The sequence below is a fragment of the Penicillium canescens genome, assembly GCF_028828765.1.
Source record: "Penicillium canescens strain IBT 15451 chromosome Unknown utg000002l_segment0_segment0, whole genome shotgun sequence".
In the NCBI taxonomy this organism is placed as follows: domain Eukaryota; kingdom Fungi; phylum Ascomycota; class Eurotiomycetes; order Eurotiales; family Aspergillaceae; genus Penicillium; species Penicillium canescens.
The window spans coordinates 580,710-602,036 of NW_026703964.1; the positions used below are offsets into that span (position 1 = coordinate 580,710).

The 21,327-nt window shown below is 44.7% G+C and overlaps 6 protein-coding genes across 6 annotated transcripts; 2 read left to right on the forward strand and 4 right to left on the reverse strand.

Moving 5' to 3' along the window:
* Positions 1-2,274: 2,274 nt before the first annotated feature.
* On the reverse strand, positions 2,275-4,680 carry N7446_001405 (acetoacetyl-CoA synthase; the record flags this gene model as incomplete). The annotated part of the gene is made up of 6 exons (XM_058510154.1): positions 2,275-2,433; positions 2,498-2,838; positions 2,920-3,374; positions 3,493-3,862; positions 3,970-4,501; positions 4,570-4,680. 6 exons carry the CDS (start codon positions 4,678-4,680, stop codon positions 2,275-2,277), a joined length of 1,968 nt encoding a protein of 655 aa, XP_058375690.1.
* A 552-nt stretch (positions 4,681-5,232) lies between these two features.
* Positions 5,233-6,051, reverse strand: N7446_001406 (uncharacterized protein; the record flags this gene model as incomplete). The annotated part of the gene is made up of 1 exon (XM_058510155.1): positions 5,233-6,051. The coding sequence occupies one exon, from the start codon at positions 6,049-6,051 to the stop codon at positions 5,233-5,235; it is 819 nt and encodes a 272-aa protein (XP_058375691.1).
* Positions 6,052-6,881: 830 nt separating this feature from the next.
* On the reverse strand, positions 6,882-7,625 carry N7446_001407 (uncharacterized protein; the record flags this gene model as incomplete). The annotated part of the gene is made up of 1 exon (XM_058510156.1): positions 6,882-7,625. One exon carries the CDS (start codon positions 7,623-7,625, stop codon positions 6,882-6,884), a length of 744 nt encoding a protein of 247 aa, XP_058375692.1.
* Positions 7,626-7,964: 339 nt separating this feature from the next.
* On the reverse strand, positions 7,965-8,987 carry N7446_001408 (fumarylacetoacetate hydrolase family protein; the record flags this gene model as incomplete). The annotated part of the gene is made up of 2 exons (XM_058510157.1): positions 7,965-8,780; positions 8,832-8,987. The coding sequence occupies 2 exons, from the start codon at positions 8,985-8,987 to the stop codon at positions 7,965-7,967; spliced, it is 972 nt and encodes a 323-aa protein (XP_058375693.1).
* A 275-nt stretch (positions 8,988-9,262) lies between these two features.
* N7446_001409 (uncharacterized protein) lies at positions 9,263-10,693 on the forward strand (the record flags this gene model as incomplete). The annotated part of the gene is made up of 5 exons (XM_058510158.1): positions 9,263-9,551; positions 9,603-9,750; positions 9,803-9,905; positions 9,956-10,012; positions 10,319-10,693. 5 exons carry the CDS (start codon positions 9,263-9,265, stop codon positions 10,691-10,693), a joined length of 972 nt encoding a protein of 323 aa, XP_058375694.1.
* Positions 10,694-14,754: 4,061 nt separating this feature from the next.
* On the forward strand, positions 14,755-15,150 carry N7446_001410 (uncharacterized protein; the record flags this gene model as incomplete). Its single annotated transcript, XM_058510159.1, has 1 exon — positions 14,755-15,150. The coding sequence occupies one exon, from the start codon at positions 14,755-14,757 to the stop codon at positions 15,148-15,150; it is 396 nt and encodes a 131-aa protein (XP_058375695.1).
* Between the last annotated feature and the right edge of the window lie 6,177 nt (positions 15,151-21,327).

Genomic DNA, 21,327 nt, shown 5'->3' on the forward strand with positions numbered 1-21,327 from the left:
TTGCTCTGTTTCACTGTTCGGGTCGGGTTTACTGTCTATTTGCGGGTTGATACTCTGTCCGTGCATTGGTTTTGTGGGATTGAAGTAGCCCACATTTCGGATTTTTTTTGTCTGTCTTTCGGTACAATACTTTCCGGTTGGTGGTGGCATGTGTTTCTGTAAGGCGGGGTGGTGTTGCCTCTAACAGTATCTCGTAGTTCGTCCAATTGCCATGAGGTGCAGACCAAGCTCTGTTAGTCGATATAGCACCGCTTAGGGAGTGATTTGATCTGCTGTCGTGATATAGGGTGAGACATTCGAGAAGAACGGTTTTGTAGTTCTATGCAGGTACCCTAGTTGGGCAAGGTACGGAGTACAATCCATTGAGGATCTTCGTTCGATGATGCACTTGCCTCATACTGTGAGATATTGAAACAAACCTGTTCGTATGGAAATACACTTTCAAAACTTCCTTCCCTACACCGCCATCCCAACATGCGTAAATCTACTCACCCAACAATTTTATATCGTAGGAAACTTGACACGCTCAGACTATTGAATCTTGACCAAGATCCTGTTCAGTTAAAGTTTGACCATATCTTACTTGGAGGACCTGGCCACCGTCCGCCGCACAGACGCTTGAAGCCCGCAAAGCGCAGTCTCAAATTATTTTTGAAGCTCAACTGCGTACGGACCCTCCTTCCGATTTGGAAGTGGATTTCGACTTAGGAAAAAAATATGGGACATTTGTTTCGGGTCAACGGAAGTAGTGGAAGCAGGGTAAGGTATTTGTATGATTATGAACAGACCTCCTGGATATAAAGTTAGACTTATGCAGGTGTAAAGCAAAGTACAGTAAATTTCGTTGATCATTAACTAGAGGGGACTAGAACACACGTCCCTGATGTTTGCATGATTCATGTTTTCTATCCTCAGGCATCCACCGAGAATTATTGAATAATTGAATACTACGGTACCTGTTGAAAGCGTCATAAATAAGCGAAGAGAGGACTCTACTAGTCAGCCTATCCATATTTGCTAGGCTATGACAATGTCTATTATCTCATCGTAGAAATGGTATAGAGGGCTTTGATGCATTCTCATGCCATGATTGATATCAGCAAAACCTGGAATTATTGTATTTAGCTGATGTGAGGCATGCCACTAGATTTGATTGAGAAATGATCAGTTTTATATTTCTAACCATGTGTAACTTAGTCCTAAGACTATCAAATAGATCAAAAGAGCGCTTTAGATAAACTCATCACTCATATTACGTTCTAGGATCACTCAGCCTGAGTGGTTTGAAAATAGCAACATGAGGATTGGGCTACGTACACAAACATGCCAAAATAACATCATATGAACGATTGTAAATGCAAGGCATTGACTATTTTTGACATTTACCTCTATCAGGCCCGTTGCATGGAAGTACAAGACATTGTCACCAGCAAGCACCTTTCGCCAATTCCAGGGTTTTACGAAGATATTACGAAAACAGAACTGCTAGTCATTTAGAGGATAAAATCGAGCAGCTGTAGGTAGCCCCAGGAAATGGTTGCTGCTATCATCACCATCCCAGACTACTGGAAATCGAGTTGATCGGTAAATATTTCGACATATTTTATTAGTGCCGCTATTCTCGTTATCGGGATCGGGGTTAGCAGCCTTAGCTACTAGCTTATTTCCGCTACTAACTAAGATATATTTACTTATAACTCGAAACTTAATTCGAGACGGTAATTAATATACTACGCACGACAAACTAGTCTAGTCGTCACTATATTAGAAGAATCCTACGTTATACTTACCTATACTTCTCTATCTTCTAATGGAACGGGCAACCATGCTGCGAATTGGTCATAGTCGCCTGAAGAACTGCTTGTACGGTACGATACTTTCTCGCAAAAGCTCAGGCATTATCCAGACTCTCCCGTGTAGCAAGACAGTGATGAGTACGTAGGCTGGTCTGAAAGGTGCTATTTAGGAGAAACCTTGGATAGTATACCCATATATGCGATATAACTTAACCAAAAAGTAAAAATTAGTCTCTGATAACGAAACGGTATTATAAGATAAGAAAACCTTGATAGCCCCTAAAACTTCAAGAATATCACACTGATTTCTAGCGTGGATGCCGTATTTATTCGCAGGAAATAGTATATCTAACGCAAAAGGCGCTTAGAAGGGAAGACAACCCTTAGATAACATCGTGCTTTACGGGACCCAATTGTACCCCATTAATAATATTATACCTTGGATCATAATAATAATATCGACCATCTTTACATCCGTTTAGAGTCTGCTCTCCCTCGCTGCCATCTTCTCAATGTCAAAAAACTGGACGTAATACTTTAGGCAATCGGGATTTGCAAGTGTACTGGATGGTTGGATGTGTACTCCAGATATAATCTGTTTCACAGGCAGCTCGACCTTCTTGAAGTTCACTGTAGTCTGGTTGATTCACCATCAGCTGAATTTCTAGTAATCAATCATGTTGAAAGGCGAGAATACTCACTGGTATTTCAGGAGTGGGAAAGATATAAGACGGAACATGACGTGCGCTCATCCGTTTTCGAATACCGGCTCTCACTCTTTTCGTGAGGTCTGCATTAAAAGTAGTGTTTGGCTTCATTTTGAGGAACAATACCACCCTTTCGTCATTATCAGAAGGCCTCCGTTGGCTTACACAGAGCGAGTCCTCGACCTCATCGGCAAAATCGCTCTCAATGACCTGATAGATCTCTGATGAGCCAAACCGGACACCTGACGGATTAAGTACCCCATCGGCGCGTCCGTGGAAAAACAGCTGTTTCGTGGTGGGATGGATGGAGACAAAGTCTCCATGCGTCCAGACGCCTAGTAGAGACATACTTTTGATTAGCATACTTATCTCCAGATGGCGGCTAGTTTCCCGCTTGCAGCTGGACTCTAACATACGGTCAAACTCAGCAAAGTACGCTTGGTGATAACGTTTGTCACCGTCTTGGCCCCAGAAGCCAACCGGCATGTTGGGGAAGGCAGCTGTGGCCACCAGTTCCCCGGGTATGCCATCGGCAACAGCCACTCCCTTGGCTCCACCCCTGTCTATGGATGGATCATACACCTCAACAGGAATGCCCAGGGACAAGCCGGCGCACCCACCCACGTAGACTGGCAGCAGAGCATTACCGGTGCCAAAAGAGCCCGCAATGTCCGTCCCGCCGGAAATATTATTCAGACGGACGTTTGGGGGGAAGCCGACATCGTAGAACCATTCGAAATGGGAATCGGGCAGCACCATTCCGGTGCTCGTGACCAGCTGCAGACACTGCAGGTCTGCGATCTCTCGCGGATTGATCTTGCATCGCTGCAGTTCGTACAGATACCGTGGGGATATTCCTAGGTGACTGACCCTATCATAAATTATCAGCCTCGTGGACTATGTTTTGGGTCATGTGCAACTTGAGTTATGGTAATCGCAAGGAGAAAGCCGGGGTGGGAAGAGACTCGAAACTTTATATGATAGCGTACCTCTCCTTTGCAGCCAATTCGATCAAGACTGAAACATGCGGCAAGAACGGATTTCCGTCATACAGGATGATTCGCGCCCCGAAGAGGAGACCTTGGACCTGCGCCAGATACATGATCCAGCCCGTGGTTGTGTACTGCAGGATCACGCTGTCGGAACGCATTTCTTGATGGAGGCCGCCTTCTTTGTGAGCGTTCAACAGCACACCCCCAACGGAGTGGATGATGCATTTGGGCTGCCCAGTGGTACCAGACGAATATACCACAAGAAACGGATCGCGGAACCGCACTCGTGCAAACTCCAGACGATCATGTGGCGCTTTAGCGAGGAAGTCGTCCAACGTGCAAGCTTTAGGGACGTCACTGATATCGGCTGGAGACGAGAATCGGGGTTGAGCAACGACCCCCGGAACTCAGCGACTCCGTCCAATTCTTTGGCAAGTTCCGCCATTTTCGGGCGTAAATCTACCTTCTTCCCACTGTAAACCGCGAAGTCATCCATGAAGAGACAAACAGGCTTGATTTGCAGCAGCCGGTCAAGAAGCCCTCTGGTGCCCATGTCTGTGGACATCGAGGAAAAAATGGCGCCGAGGGCAGTAGCCGCCAGGAACACGAGTAATGTGTCGACGCTGTTGCTTGCACAGACTGCAATACGGTCTCCTCGTTTTACTCCATGGGCCTTCAGTGCCTGGACTAGGCGTCCGGTCATGTTGCGCAGTTCCTTCCAGGTCACATAAGTTGCTCCTTCGGCGCCTGCCTCACGCACCTCGACAACTGCAACCTTGTCGTCTTCTTTCCCTCGTAGCCGGTCTCCGGCGTCGCTTGAGAAAAGAATATTCTCTGCAAAGTTCAACCTGACACCGTCAAACCAGTGAGGAATGGTGTCGATTGGGGCTGTTTCGTCCACGACTACATCATACAAACCCTCATGTATGAGTTGGAAATATCCCCAACAAAAGTCCCAGAACGAAGACCTGTGCTGGATGGAGTAGCGGTGGAGGTCATGGAAGGTCTTTGGTTTGGTCAACGAGACTGCAGTATCCGTGGTAGCAACGGGACATGCTGTGCGCCGTAACTTACAGGGAAGGATTTTCCAGTGTGTCTCTCCAGAGTGTCTCGGAAACGGCCGATGTTCGTCGACGCTGGACAGGGATGTTGCCAAAGCTTCCGAGGTACTGCTTGGCTTGCCATAATTCGGAGTGGGAAAAGAGAGGAGTCAGAGGCAAGGGAGAGTATACTAAGAACCAGCAGAGATATCACAGCTTGGGGGAAGAAGAAGAAGGGTCTTGGGTAAGAAAACTTATACTCCGCTCGAGATATTCATTCTCCTCGGCTTGATACTCAAACTGCCGAGGATATAAATGTGGCACCTATGTTTACCTGGATGTCCCCGCGCTGTCTGTCCCCATGGTGGGGCCCCACACTTTTCGCCAGAGGGTCATCATCTTGGGGTCGCTCTGGTTTTCGAATAATTTCTGGATGTCTCTATTTCCTAGTAATATCGTGTCAGTCGATAGTAGATGTACTGGCTTACAAAAAATGCGCCCTACGTTGCTATTTATTAGCTACGGTGCCAAAAAATTTACGAAACGGATTGAAATATATTTCGTAGCGAAGTAGTTCACTTGTTCTTAATACCGGATCTTTGCTGGTCGCATCATGTGAGATACCTTAATATGAGATGCTGGAAACCCTGAGAGAAGAATTCACACCGTAGTGATTTGATACACAATGGTCCTAAATTTAGAAAACATTCTCCTGCCCCTCGATAAGCGCAAGCAAGGCTGAAGCGAGGCTTAAAGATAACTTCCAATACCGTATGCTCTTCAGGAGGCCGATTATCCCGAAGACCTGATTCGCAGCCTTCCGCTCGACTTGAGTGTTCCTCAATTCTGCTGCACCGAGTTCGCCAACATGCACTCCAGCCAGATCTAATTCTGGAAAGTTGCGTTCCATGATAGCTCCGTTGCTGCTATTCCCGATATGCCCAAAGCAAAACCAGATGATACCACAATGGTAAAGGCAGGTGGGGATCTGTAGTGGACACTCAGACCCAATGGACATTGACTCGAAGTGTTTTCTGATGCAGACAGCATGTATTAGAGATCTGATCGCGTCCTGGGAATTTGCCCACTCTCGAGCGTATCCAATGGCTTCTCGAGCTGCTTCAGGGCCGTCTCTACCACAGGCTCGCTCAAGCGCACCGATATCCGAGTATAAGAGGATGAAAATGGCATGCCAGAGAATCCTTAATGGATATGCCCAGGCCTCACCAGGAGCAGCAGCAGATAGATGCGTCTTGTACCATGATAGAAGCATTTCCTGGCACTTCTCGGCTGCATGGGTTGTAGTCGAGAAAGGTTCCTGGCACTCGCAGGCCATAGCACTGATGGACTCAAGAGTGGCACAGAGTTGGAATTCACTCGTCACTCGAAGAATTCGATCCTTCATCGACCTGTTGCAGAACCAGCTCCCTCCATGCATTTGCATTGCTTGCAGCAAACATCTCATCTGAGGAGATGACCGGTAGACGCTCAATGGAAGGACGTAGGCATGGCTCATGATGATGAGTCTTCGCTAACTCAGCATCAAGTATAAATATTCCGAGCACAGCGCTGTAGGATATTAGTGAGGTTATATCGACCGGGTAAAAATGGTAGGTTCACCGTTTTCTCTCCTCTAGGGAGACCCAATGCTTCCACGAGGATTGCAATTTGTCATTCGGGAGGCTTGAAAGGTTTGTGGGTAGTTCTAGTGATTCTGTATGCCAAAGTAGTCGGACTTTACGAGCCAACTTTGCCATAGTCAGCATTTCCAAGCGTCTCTTGTCGAGACAAGACGGTTTGCCAAAACTCACTGCAATTATACTTCCATGAAAAGCTTCGATTCCCGCCAGATCTTTGGGCTTCTGCAGAAAGAAAGCAGAGGTAATAAGTTAGCCTTTGCACATAGTACATGATTCAAATAACAGAGTAAGAGAATCCTGTGGCTGGCAAAGAACGTACTCCCATAAGAAGACCGAATGTCTGTCCTAGTAAGGCCGACTGAATGGCCACAATTTTTGAAGCTGAACGTTGAGTGATCATAACGTCCCACTGTATTGCCAGACTCTCGATTAATGTTGCTGCTCAAGACCGATTGACTCCGCGAAACGGACGGGCCTCCTGACTCACTGAAGATAAAACTGCTTTTTGGAGTCTTTCAAATAAGCTAATTCTGTGCTCGATTGCTCGTTGGGAGCTGAGAAAGAGACTCCCTACAGAGCAAACGGACAGAGGAAGAACGGCATTCTGCTTAGAGGGCAGGAAGGATGACTCATGGATGACAGGAAATATGGGATGAAAATGGGAGAAATACGCCTGCAGGCAGAGATGCTACATATCAGTCAGCGCCTAATTCCTTAAAATTTCCCTCCTTCCGCCTTTGTACCACTTTCGGAGACCGGGTGATGGCACACAAAGAATGAAAGTAGTAGATCTTACTAGGAAAGTGGTTGAAGGAAGAATACCGGCTTGCAAACGTTGCTGAAGACGCTTAGCGAGCTCGTGGCGATAAGACTCGTCAATTTGATTGCAGTCATTCGCTGGATCTGGGGATATGACGCCCGACGTGGCCTGCCCACAGTAGGTGTGCCATTTCTCTGTTATTTCATCCCCACTAGGCGCCAATGCCGCGTTCGTTGCCTGTTGGTCAACGCTAAATGATCCAGTGGCAAGCGGACCCTCATCCGGCATCCGATCAACAGTCATGAAGTCTCCAGTAGTGGCTTGCAATAAGGACGAGTTCAAGGCATCCAAGTCGAAGTTGTCGTCCATCAGCCAAGAATTCCATCCTGACTCTAGCTCGACGTTGAGTATATCCGACAAATTCAGGGTTTCGTTAACCTGGAAATCACTACTTGGATCCTGTGAAAACGAGATAGGGAAATCCAATGCCAACGAGTCATTTGTATCAGCGTCCCCAGACACAGTTGCCGGCTCTACACGTTCTATTGCGTCATTTGAAGGCGTCCCTATCGTTGCAATATTACTCGTAGATGGTGACGAATGTGACGGCGACAATGGATGGCATGTTGTCGCGGCAAGCACTTCCAGACCACACTCAGTCGTGGGAGGAGTGACATGAGGGACGCCCATTCCCTCCTGTGAATGCAGAACGTCCCCCGATCCATCTCTGCGGTAATGGGACCGCGTATGGCGAAGCAATGTGTCCCTTAATGAAAGGATGAACATCCTAATCAATTCCTTTTTCTTTTGATTTGGTCAACCCGGTGAAGAGCTACACTCACTGTCTGCTATAACCCCTTCCGCAGTCCGCGCAAAGGAACGGCTTTTCCTTCGTGTGGGATCTATAATGCCTGGCCAAATGTTCCGCCTTGGAGAACTCCTTAGAACATAACGGGCACACGCGTTCCTGCTTGGACGTCTTGGGTCGCCGACGGCCTACTGGTCGAGAGAGAGCACCAGATTGCATTATCAGTACACAAGTACGTGAGTCTGAGCCAGCTGTTGATGTGTGAATGATGATGCTGGTAGTGATGTGATGTTAGGAAGATGATGATGCGTTATGGTAACGGGAAGGGGCGAACTACGGATTGTGGCAACTTCCGTCCGCCGAGATCTGGCGCATAACTTTTTAGGATAATATTGTTCTCTCCATATCAGATAGTAGATAGTATGCAATGTTGTCTCCACAGCGATATCAAGTATACCGGATTTCATTTTGACGGACGCCACGCCTTCGATCTCCACCTCCACCACATCCCCAACCTTGAGAAATTCCCGGTTGAAAAATCCCACGCCAGCTGGTGTGCCAGTCATGATCACGGTTCCCTTCCGAAGAGTTATGCCCCGTGAGAGGTGGCTGATAATCTGCCGGACGCTCCAGATCATGTCAATTGTACTGGTCTGCTGCTTGACCTGCCCGTTGACCCTGGTAACCAGACGGAGATCCTGAGGATCGGGAATCTCACTGGCCGCAACAATGGTATGTCCAATAGGTCCAAATTGATCAAATGATTTGGAATAGCCAAATTGCATCCCAGAGGCCTCGGGGAGCTGGAAATTCCGCGCAGACAGGTCATTTCCGGCCGTATAACCCAGGACATAGTCCAATGCCTCATTTTCGGAAATATTCTTCGCATCTCGGCCCACAACGACGGTCAACTCGCCTTCGTAGTCGAGCATTTCACGAGCGTCGGGGTGAATTTCAATGGTATCAAAAGGACCAGCTAGCGCATGGGCCGGCTTAACGAAGATGATGAACGGAGTATGATCAATGGGACAGAGTAGCTGGATGGTTGTTAAAGGGGAAGACGGGAACTTGTTTGATGCAAGACCTACCTCATCGACTTGTACAATATCCTCAGTGGTCATCAACATAGTGAAAGGGTCACCAGTCAATCGTCTGACTTTGTATGTGTCGCCATTGACGCTGAGAAGATCGCCAAAGGAGATACGGTCTCCTATGGCGAAACGGACCAGTCGCTTGAAGACCATTTCGTTTATGGATACGTGGAGCGTAAGAAATGCAGTTTTATATTAGAGATTGCAATTGCGCCTGAGCACAAGGTTTGTAATTCTTCTGAAAAAATGGCAAACTGGGTGTAATTACGCGACATTGAATTTATATCCAGACTGAGGCACTTCAAGCCTCCGCAACATAGGTCCCACCGCGCCCTTGTGGCGAAGAGGATGTGGGGCCTTTGACTGGGTACAGTATAATAGAGTGTTCAATGTTCAATCACATCTATCAATCGGCCCCTATTAGTTTCATGCAACAGTGCACATCACCTTTAGGCTTTCTCGACCTTTCCAATTTGGCATCTCAGCGTCTTACCTATCAGCGTCTTACCTATCCTCACAATGGCAGTTACGGAATTTTCGGTCAAGGCCAACCACGGAGACTCTGTGCCCGACACGAGCGCCTCTCGAGAGCCAATGTCTCAAGCGCATTGGCTCCAGTCCAGGGTCATAAGGCTGAAGACCGTGCTCGTTTGGGCAGGCTCTCCCATATGCGATATCAGCATCCAGATTTGGACGTATTATCCGATTTCATGCTAAGTTTGTGTCACGCGGTTGCCTCATGTGTCGAATGCAAACTAAACCTTCTAGATTTCGGAACGGAGGTAGCAAAAAGAACCGAAAACGAAGTCTGGTTCCGAGGTTATGGAGTCGATCAGTATGTTTATTACGCAACCAAAGGACCGAAGAAGTTCTTAGGAGGAGTATTCGCAGTTGAGTCGGAAGAGGAATTCGAGAAGTAAGAGCAACTCTCGCCAAATGCTAATCATACGTGACTAATTTACTTATAGGGCCTTGAATGTACCAGGAGCATCCCCAGTCCAAAAATTATCTGAAGCCCCGGGAGGAGGTCAGATGGTGACTATCGTGGATCCAGACGGCTTTCCCTTCAATGTGATATTTGACCAAGAAAGAGTCGAAGATGTCTCTACGTTTTCTACAAGAAGTTGAAGGCCAACTATCCAAACGAGAAGCAGAGGCTTCGTCAGTTCAACCGCTTCGTACGTGGCCCTGCAGCTGTGCATAAAGTTAGTTGACTTGCGGTTCTCTGTTTGACATGCTCTTCTATCCATACTAACGATTCGGGAATTAGTGGAAAAAGACCCAGAACTGCAATCAGCCATACACTAGCAAGTCGATTTAGAGACCTAGTGCGCTGATCGCTCTCACAACCCAGCATTACGGGCGATGCTGGAGGACCAGAAGCGTTAAGTCCATAATCTACGCCGGCGTCTGCAAGAAAAACGGCGGAAAGAAACACACCGCGTTTTAGTCGGAAACAGGCGGTGATTGACATTGAAAGATAGCTAACTAGTGGAGCTGTCAGTGATGAGCCTACGCGTGAGGTATTATGGAAGGAGTTTGAAATGCCATCGGACCAGATTCTTCTCGTGGAGACGTTCTTTACTTATCCCACCACCGATTCATTAGAAGACGAGTGGACGCGGCGCAACAAAGCTGTTGCTGCTGGAATACAATATTGCAGCTTTCAGGAGGGTGGGCCTCTTCGGGGACGACGGAAGCGCTCTACGCCGTCCAATAGTGACGATGCAGTTCCCTCTCCGCCAGCTCGAAAGATAAAGACCTATACGCCGCCGACTACGTCGTGGGAGAAGGGACGTACCTCTGGCGGGAAACATACCGAATGCAGAGCAAACATTCACATGCTTCCAATGCCCTAAGACATACTGCGACTATAATGGAGTTAAGAGGCATTTCAGGACATCACATTTGACGGACCGGAAATGTAATTTTTGCGATTTGTCTGTCCTACACGAGATGCACTTGCGGAGGCATGCCGAGGGTGTCCATGGCCTTCGAACATGACCGTCAGATTCTACTTTTCCGATCTTTGAGGCCCTTGCTTTGTTTTTTTAATTGGACACAGATGGCGGAGCCATGGTTGGGTTGTTGACTATTTCATTAAAGCATACCTTTTTTGTCGCGATTATTTAGAGCTACCGGAACAGAACTCCGTCATAGTTGTTCCGACCTTTTGATTGATGGTTCATAGTAATTTTGATTGCATTCGTCTTTGACTCATCTCTTTACTTCAATTAAATTTTTATCATCCAAAATAATATATTAGATTGGATTTAAAACTAAGTCTTAAGACCTCCTCAAGTAATTAGTTATGACTATTTATCTCCCCTAGATTAATTAATTATAATCTAGTACTCTTCTGCTATTATACCAGTGGTGAATCATGGACAATCCCTATGATCCCTTGATGATAGAGTTGATATAAGATTACTAGCTAGATTTTATCTTTGAGATTTATTATAAAGCTTTTACTTACGTATTACAAGAAAAACCGACTTCCAAGCTTGGAAGGGTTCAAGGTTCCTCATCACGTAATCCTTAAAATATACGAAGATTTGAAGAAGCCCTGGAGTATACCTAGGTAATTTATTTACAGACTTTGTTACGTTTATTAATTCGAAGCAGATTGTCATATTTCATAGTCAATGCAGTTCTTCTCGCAGGAAATAGCGAATCTCCGTCCATATTCGTTATAGTCAATTATTCCTCGAAAATGACTTACGGAGCCTTGATATTGGTCATCTATCTTTTACTTACAGCCCATGCCTATCTTATTTCTCCTCCAGTTGCGCCAGCAGACATCCTTCACTGCGGTTCAACTCCAGCTGAGGCTAAAGCATTGGATTGTCGTTTTGACATGTTTTCCTTTGCATGGTATCCAGTACCATGCTGGGACAAGGAGCTACATAACGAATTCTTCCGCGTCCACAGCCATGAGATTGATTGGAGAATAATGGACTATACTCCAGTAACGGCCGCCGAGGTTCTTACAGGATCCTATATCCACCTTCGTCCAATATCTGGACAGTTTCATGATTTACATTGCACATACGAATGGCACCGGCTGATTCGTGCTCTTGCCAACGAGAGGCCTCTAGATATAAAGCTTTCGAGATTTGAGCACTCCTATCACTACTCTCATGAACTGTTACAAAAATACAAAACCCACCGAAATGAAACAGCCGGTACGACCGCTAACCTTCTTTTTGGTTCTTGCGGATTGACAGCAGAAGAGATGTATCGATTTGGGACCAAGGGAAGCGAGTGGAATTAGCTTGAACATACATCATGCTATATATGGAGACTATGAAAAACTGTCTCTCCCCTGGCCACATGCAAGTGCCTAGGTACTTCGCTCTCGCAACTTAAAGGCTTACTCTTCATAGAATGCTACAGATATTAGGCTATCTGAGAAGGCTGACAGGTAATACGCAGCTCGGAATGCGTGTTTATCACTGGCATGTATTCTAGAGAATCTAATACCCGCTGTCATATTCTGGTGGAGCAGTCGGACTATTCGTATTATAGATGTTGGCAATAAAATACACTCCCTGACTAGCTGCGGCTTATATAATGTTTTGATGAAAAAATCAAGGACCCGTCAACTTGAAATATTTCACGAAGACTTAGTCGAAGTACAAAAATGTGAGTCAATAAGCTAAAGGGCTTAGAGTCAAACCCTGCTTAGTTTTGTAAGCATTTGAAGATGGAGCTGGCGTTAAAGGAGATGTCAAGAAGATGCAAATAGAAATCAGAGTATGATCTATTCGAGGCAAAGTCTAACTAATCACACAAAACATTGGAAATTCCCAAAGGTCCAGGAATTGAACTTCCTCCCTTTAAAGAAGCACGAAACCTTGCTGCATTCTCTTCCCAGTGATCTGGATCCGCAGAATCTCGATTATTTGCCTAAACTTTCAATGACTCATAATCCCGGCAGGTATGAATCACTTCAAAGTTTGGTATAAATCTATTTCTATTTGTCGTCCATATTATCGGTGAAAGAGTTATGTCCCCGGTACACATCAGACTCTGTCTAAGGCTATCAATGCAATTGTCTGTGGAAAGTTGATCAATTCCGTATCATGATAGATTGGGGATTGCAGAAGAAGCCAACATACCTAAATGAGATGGCCATGCTGTCATATTCTTCTCCGGGGTATAGTAGTCTAAACGCAAAGATTGGCGTATCATGTTCTTGTTTTAGGGGAAAAGAATGAGATTTATTTTGACCCTTCATATCAAATTCGATTATTGAGACTTACTAGACAATGCAGGTCATGGAATACAGTGACCCTTGATACTTCCAAGTTAGTGACAAGCTCTTTTCCGTTTCAAAAAATGTTCCGACAAAGACAACAATGGGATCGTTTACTCGGCCATGTACAAACCACTAGCAGGATCAAGATATAAACCTCCTCCCAGCAATTTGGCTTCCTCTTCCGATACAAAAATGTTGACCGCTGAGTTTTTAACTTCCAGTCAGCTTGGTTCTATAGGGATGTCATTCAATGCTAATCAAGGCTGCAAGGCAGGACTTGCCTCCGATGAGATCATCCCAGGCGGCATCAATTTCTGGACTCGGTATACCGACATATTTGGGTCCATTTGGGTTGACAGGCCGATACAGTTCGTGCGCCTCGTTATACTTTAGTGCGGCAGTAAAAAGCGTTTCTTTAGTGGTCGCGGGAAGCTCTCTTGTTATAGGTTCTTGTGAAGATGAGTTTAATCAAGATTGGTCTGTGGATAAGAAGAACATTAATCCGGCGGACGTACCGATCTCTGTAGGTGCCCAAAAATTCTTTGGAATACAGGGTTCCGATCTCAATCCCAGACTAGCTGTTAATAAGATAGAAAGTATCAAGCATAAAACCTAAGGTATGATTATCGCATAGTAATGATGGTTTCGTGTTGGCTCCTTCTCCTGTGTCGGACGAAATTCTGTAAGCAGACTTTCTTCAGATTCTCGATTATATTCACTTGATTTTGTGAATTTTGCCATGTTAGGTTGACAGTTTTCCTATCCAAAGTAAAGGGATTTTTCAGGGAAGGAACATTTGAAACAACTGATATTTGCATATGTGCGAGGTTTCTGCAAATCATCTAGGGGTAAGGTTAGGGTTATATCTCGTAAGCTCGGGTTATAGATGAGGTCGCATTACCCGGAAATTAGCTTAGATTCAAATGTTGCTCTAAACCCCCAATTTACTTGGGCTAGTCTAAAGTCTTTAACCAATACGAGATCAGGTATCCCTATTCACGTTCATTTAGGCCGGAATTCTTGTGTTGTAAGTGCTTAATAATTCTACTTTGATTGCTGGAAACTTCATTGCATATGTAATTCTAAGTTAGATTTATGAAAACCCCTCAAATTTGCAGATCTTTGAGTATACCGATATCTACACAGAGCCCCGATTGACTGCCTGAGGCCCTAACTAGCGGCCGCAGTCACGACTTGAATATTAAAAAAGAATTTGTTAAAGAAATCATTGGATCTTGCACCGTGGCGGCTCAAAGCTATATCCACTTACGGTTTATGTATTTGCTCATAGCGGCCCAATAAAAAACTTTTACGGTCAACATGAGCTTTTTGGATTGCTCTGGTAAATTTTAGACCATTGCAACCCGTAGACCCTCGTAAGCCATGAGGTGAGATATAATAATCTGGAATATTACTAAATCGACCATTCAATAATTTCATTTCCATACTAACTAGGTACAAATTAATGCTTCAGTAGTTTCAAATGTTTCTCTTGGGCGTAACCAAAAAATTGCAAGCTGGACTTACATCAGTCTTAGAGCTTCTAGGGATTGAAGTCGCGGTATATCGTCCTGCCCCATACTGAACTATGTAATCTCATTGTATATCAATACTTATTGAAGATAATTTAACTAGTAGATAGCTACCCTAAGTGCAACCATGGCCGAGTATAAGAAGATCCTCGGGGAGGACTCGCAATCCAGCGACAACGACTCTGTTGCCGCTGAAGGATGGACGAAATATGACCACCTTCGAAATTTTGGCGTTAGGACAGTGATTTTTATCCTCTTTGTGCAAGTTATCACATACCTCGCGATTGTTCTGCTCCTAGCATGGATCCTCAAAAATCAAGGTTCATACCAAAACTTGAACGGGAAAAATTTAGAGAAAACGGCTATCAATCAAACTCGTATAGATATCACATCTTGCGGACGTACGCCTGCTGAAGCCATCGCAGCTTATTGCTTCTTCGACATTTTCCTATTTGGATGGACTCCGCCAGAATGTACGGACTTGCAACTTTATAATGAGAGCCTGACGACTTTGAACTCCTAGCTAGAAGGTTGTCCAGCATTCTACACCCTTTCTAGTTCTAGCTCTGCACTTCCATCAAAGTACACCCCGCTGTCTTTTTCGACAATAGAAAACTATGCGCTAGGCGCAACATCCGCTACAGATTCTGAGCTCCTTATAAATGGCGATGAAGTGTTCGCAACATGGGAGCATTATCTAGTTTCATGCATATATGGATGGCAAAAGGTGCAAAGAGCGGCGATGAGAAATTGGCTATTGGAGGAGTGGTCGGCAAGTTATGCATTAGCAGCACACTACGGACCTGATTTATTGATAAGGGAAAAGCGAGAAAGCGAGAGTATCATGTCACGACATACACCTTGGTATCTAAGGTGTGGGTTAGAAGCAAAGGACCTGAGGAGAGAAATTGCGGATACAATCTAGCGAGGATTATATCATGATGCTCCGAGTTAGTATTCGGTCTTACAAATTACTAGTACGAGTGTAGGTAAAGCAACATTTGAAATTGAATGAAGAGTGAACATTTGAATATAATCATTATGACATAGAAAAATCAGTACTAATAGCAAGATTGTAATTGTCACTCGCTTTGACCACTAGTGGTGTGCTGACCAAGCAAGACGGAGCGAGTGACAATTATACGTGAATCTTGGAAAGGAAATGAATGCGACATTGAAATAAAATAATCAATGACTCGGAGACATATAGTACCTCACCTAAGATTCAGAACTACCTAGACAAAACTACCAGTGCCAACACAATATTATCTGTGGGTAGTGAACCCACGTAATCTATATCTCTCGTTAGTAATGGAATAAGGGGCTATTCTAGGTGACAGGCAAAATGAAACCTTGGAATACTAAGGCTGTAGCGAGCTTTCTGTTCTACATGTGCCCACATTTCTGAGCCGCCGATGTAAATTTCACCGCTTGTACGACACGGCTGGCTATCTAACAGCTGCGGCAGCTTGCATAGTCACTTGCAGATGCCTACGCCACATGGGGAGCGAGATAGTGGCGTAGAGCTAGGCCCACCCCCACTCGTAAGCGGTGACCTTTACCGTGCCCGTTACCATAGGCTCACGGATGTCTGTTCGCCGGATTGCATACTAATACCCTCGGGAGAGCCAACGTGGTCAATGGCGTAGCCCCGTTCAGAACTACCTATAGCAACAAAATAGCACGAACTTATCGAATTTAGCATGAAAAGGTCTTTTGATGCCACCTTTGTGCCCTTTACTGTAACTAATCTGTTACCTATGCACCTTTCAAACAATGTCACCTATCTACCATGACAAGCTTTTTGAGCGACCCACTTTACTCCGCAGCCCTATATTAAATTTTAGCGGTCTTTATGATAGATCAATACAGCTTGGTGTCTAGATTCTACGCTCTCTCCAATATAATCTCTGCCATACTTATACCGAAATTCGGTGCTTGGTATAACCCCCTATATCAACACTTAACTGCTTGTATCCTTTGAGGCATCATCTCTAATAGGTTTTACAGTTTATCTCGCCTAACGCTCTCCTAAGTAGCTCAAAGTTGGTGATTTTATCTCTGGGTGGTTTCTATAAATCCACTGCTTCATGCACGCCGTATCAGTTTGGCCATCCTAGGGTCCGATGGCTTAGCCCTAACGGGGGGAAATATAGGATTACGAGACAATTATCTAAAATAGCTCCGAGCTTTCGTGATAGATTACTGACTAGAGCTTTCTGAGGATATAATCTCTAATGTAATCGAGGCATATGGTTGGTTGGTTCACAAAATATTACGGTAACTGTATGTAATAGATAGTCGATTTAATACCGCGTTTTCCTGTTTCAATCTAGCGTGATGCGCTAAAATTTAGTGCTTGTCAAAAACTAATCTCATGGCACTGTACATCCCTCGAAAAGCGTAGCATTTTCAGTGGGTTAAGGATCCCGGCAGTCAGCCAGCCTGCCTAAGTTCCGCTAGGGCGGGATTATAAGCGAACAGGATTAGAATTTTGGAGATAGGGGATACAGGCTCATAAGAGAGTTTACCGGAAGTGATATGGCCGATCTTGGGAAACTGGGTGGAACGGGGGTCGACAAATCGCATTCCGACAGAGGTTTCGCTTTTCCCTTGGAACGGTCCGGGATTTCAAAATCAACACGTGCGGCCAATCGGAATTTTTCCATTTTTATAGGAGAAATTACTGTCTTAAGTATTGTTTATGACTATAGGCTCTTTTTCTTTTCCTTAGCTGATAAAACATCCAAACATTAGCCGACCGCTGAAACTAATAAGTAGCTACTGCTTGCACAGGATACGGCATCGCCTGTGATAAGACGCACTAGTACCTCGTCCCTAATATTCTCCCATGCCTCCTTAGCAGCAGATTTTAATGCCTCGAGCCTTTACGCGTTATCACGAGCTTGCTCAAGCTCAGGATATAGCCTATAAATTTCCTGCTTCATTAACGCCCAAAGGTTTTCAATCGGATTAAAATAAAGGGCGGTGGCGGAGAACCGACGGGAGACCAGTATCAAGCTTTGGGCTTAACAAGCCAAAGCCAGCTTATTGGACGATTAACTTAGTACGCGTAATGGGCTCCGCTGGTGCGCAAGCATAAATCGTGTAGTACATGCTAGCATGCTCGCATCAAAGACATTCATGGTATCGAATAGGTGCTAATCCACTGAAAGATGCAAAAAGGCGGGGATCGCCCTGGAGTCCGTCGTTATAAGAAGACCAGGGGTTTGCCTTCAATCGAAGGGTTGATACTACTTTGCAAATTGGTCGACCTTGAATATAATCTTACTTTTACCTATGGCCGGTCCAGCGAGTGACAGCATGAGTAACGTCGTTAGCGACAAGGTCGTAACCCCACAGCACTGCCAAGTGAGCAGCACAAGACCCGAAGATTCAAAAGAGCGAAAACGGAATCAGAACCGTATTGCTCAGCGTACCTACAGTGAGACAGCCCCGTTCATTAGGTCAGCTAGAGAATGACTTCTAACGGAGTTACGAAGGATACAATCAAAAGCAACGTCTTCGAGCTCTAGAGGAAGCCGTTGGACAATGCCTAGTGAACAATAGCGAATTAGCCATCCCTCATGAACCCCCCAAACATGATGAATTTTGGTCTTTCCCATATAATGAGGCTGTGACCACAAACTCGAGTTTCACTCCTCTGAGTCTGCCTGGCTCATAGATCGACATTCTAAGAAACAAGGTAGTTGAAAAGACCATATCATCAAACTTGGGCAATATGAGACTCAGAATTAATATCTTTTAGTTTACTCAGAGCGACTCCGTCCTACCTGAGCTTCCCATCCCAAGAACTAAACAAAATGGGGACCAGCCCGCACTTCACCGTGCAATTTGCGCGGGGAATGAATCGATTACGCGTCTTCTTTTAGAGCGAGGAGCTGATGTTGGGAGACAAGACGGCAACGGGAAAACTGCACTGCATCTGGCCGTGGAAAGTGAAGATGAGCCTCTAGTCCGTATATTGCTTGGAGTGAAGATAGACTTAAATGTCAAGGACTCCCTAGGACGAACTGCATTATTCTCAGCAGTCCAGAGTGATAATGAGAATGTTGCAAAGCTGCTTTTAGAGGCATCTATTGATGTTAATATGAGGGACTCATATGGGGAGGTTGCATTGCATTTAGCCGTGGATTGCGGGTCATTGTCTCTGACAAGCCTTCTTCTCTTCCATGTGGCTGATATTGAGGCATAGAGTTAAAGATTGACGTTGCGTTAAACAAAATTTATCCGATAGTATGCGCGAGTATGTTCGATATGGAGGAATACCTACCATTTATGGATATTTGGGAAGAAATCTCTGATATTAGGATAATACCAATTACTATTGCCTGCACCCCGTATTAAGAACTAAATTATCTTTCGTGGTGAATAAGCTCGGGGTATTTAACAGTTCTGATCATAAACAACACGGCCTGCAAAGGTTTCGATATCATGCTAGTGAATATCCTTTTAGATAGCTTCTAAAAGAATGCCAGCGCAATGCTCTATATGCGGATAGTCTACATAGCGTTGGGTATACCTACCACTATCGTGAAGGATTTGTGCAAGACTGAGGAACATGTAAATGCAATGGGTCAAGTGTTCTCCTCGTTCACCGTATACCAATATTTCGTTGTCTAATACTTTGGTCCAATCGGTACCATCAACAACTTCCTTGGCATATGGATCAGAGTAGAATTTCTAGTGTTGAACGTTGAGATATTCGTCATTTGCGTAGTGTGGGCAGTGTTTAGGATACCACGACCACATCAATTGATCGAATGAGCATCCACGCGCCCACGCCTGGGCAGATGAATTTCCGCAGGGAAGAACTTGGTCGACATTATTGTGGAACTTCGCATTTGTCAAGAGACCGATGAACGCCAATATGGCGATTCCGCAAATTATAGCAATAAAAACGGCCGTCGTCCTTTTTCTAGGCGCTGGAGATAGGTCTTGTTCGTCTTTCATATGTTCCTTAGCAACTGACTTTTGACCTAAGTCGCTGTGGACGTTATCTGACCCAAGTCTGCTGTAGGACAGTTTCTATCTCGAAAACATACTTCTAGAACTTGAAGTAAATTGTGTGCGAAAGGAATACCCAAATTTTCTCGAAGCTAGACATTTTATTAGAGAGTTTGACTTTAAATCTTTTGAAGAATGATCGACATACCAGCACCGTGACTTGAGAAAAGGTTTCTATCTCCAGTTTCTTAACACTGTTGTTACACAACAGACGTTCTTAGACTAGAGAAGTAGATGAACATGAATTATAGTCAGGGGAGGATAGTAGACAAGATTCAGTGTAGAATACACACATGTGCATAAATCTAACGTAAGATACTGTTAACGTGCTAGAGCACATTTATCTGGAAATGTCGTTCAACAGCTCAATTCTTCCTTATTGGTCCGTATACTACTAACTCATAATCGAGTCGGAAATCCTAGCTACGTACTATATTAGGTGAGAATTGGTGTACACTAATTGTTCGGTATACTATTAAATCCCAACTTCCCTAAGGATGATATAATACATATCCCTAGATATAAAGACTGGTAATCAATGAGGAAGTCGGTTAATGAGTAACGTCACGGTGCTAGTCTAAGGGTCACTATGATAGGCTTATCATACCAACAGTGGGGTTTTCATCATTGAGCCACCGAACATTAGAAGGGATCCCTTCAAGTTATGGGGCTTCTGGTAATCGTAGAAATAGTGCCTTTTTAGGCGTCATTCTCCGTTGACAAATAACTACTACTAACACCGAGGTAGCCCTAGGTAATCCTCAAATGCTAATTATCTAGAAGGCTCGTTACCATTGGATAGGTTCCAAAGTTGACAAGGTGCATACATAATCGCTTATCTATGTGGATGAAGCTATCTATATGCAGCTAAGTAGTGTACGCCATGGAAATCTCCCTAACCAATCACTGGCAACGGGTGATCATATTCTTGATTCCTTCGTAAGCCTTCGGCGAAATTTAACGTATTCGGTAAGCGAGCTGGCCACCCCAAAACACATAGTAAATGTAGTAAATCACAACTCTATTTCTCAACAACTGAAAGTTGAATTCGGTTAAAACTTATAGATTAGGCTATTAACCTTATTTCTAGTCATACTCCGAACTTTAGGGCCGTTTAAATAAGTGTTTATCATGATTACCAAAATACTGTCCATTTTTCATCGATTTGCTTTAAATCTATATTTTTGAGCTATTATTCTCTAGAAATTTTCAAATACCACACTGTCATAAGAATCTATTCTAACTTGTGGTTGTTGAGAAATAGAGTTGTAATTTAATACATTTACTATGTGTTTTGGGGTGGCCAGCTGGCTTACATGGCCAGCTCGCTTACCGATTAAGTTAGTATGTGTTCTCTTTCTGGCTGTATAATTGGACTCTATACAATACCCCAGTGAAGAGGGGATCGCTCTAAGCCGTGCACGCTAAAGATGTACGGGTCGATTGAGCTTCAATGGACCAAATCACAACCACGCTTCGAGTTTTTTGGACAACGGGAAGACCCGTAGGGGTACACTTGGAGACAGCATGTGGAGAAAGTGTGTATTCCAAAACTGTAAGAACCTTGGAACTGGCAATATTCTATGTGCAATAACGGAATATGACATAAGAAAAACAAAACACGTAATGACAGGTATAATACATAGCCCCACTAGGCCACGTCAGCGGCACT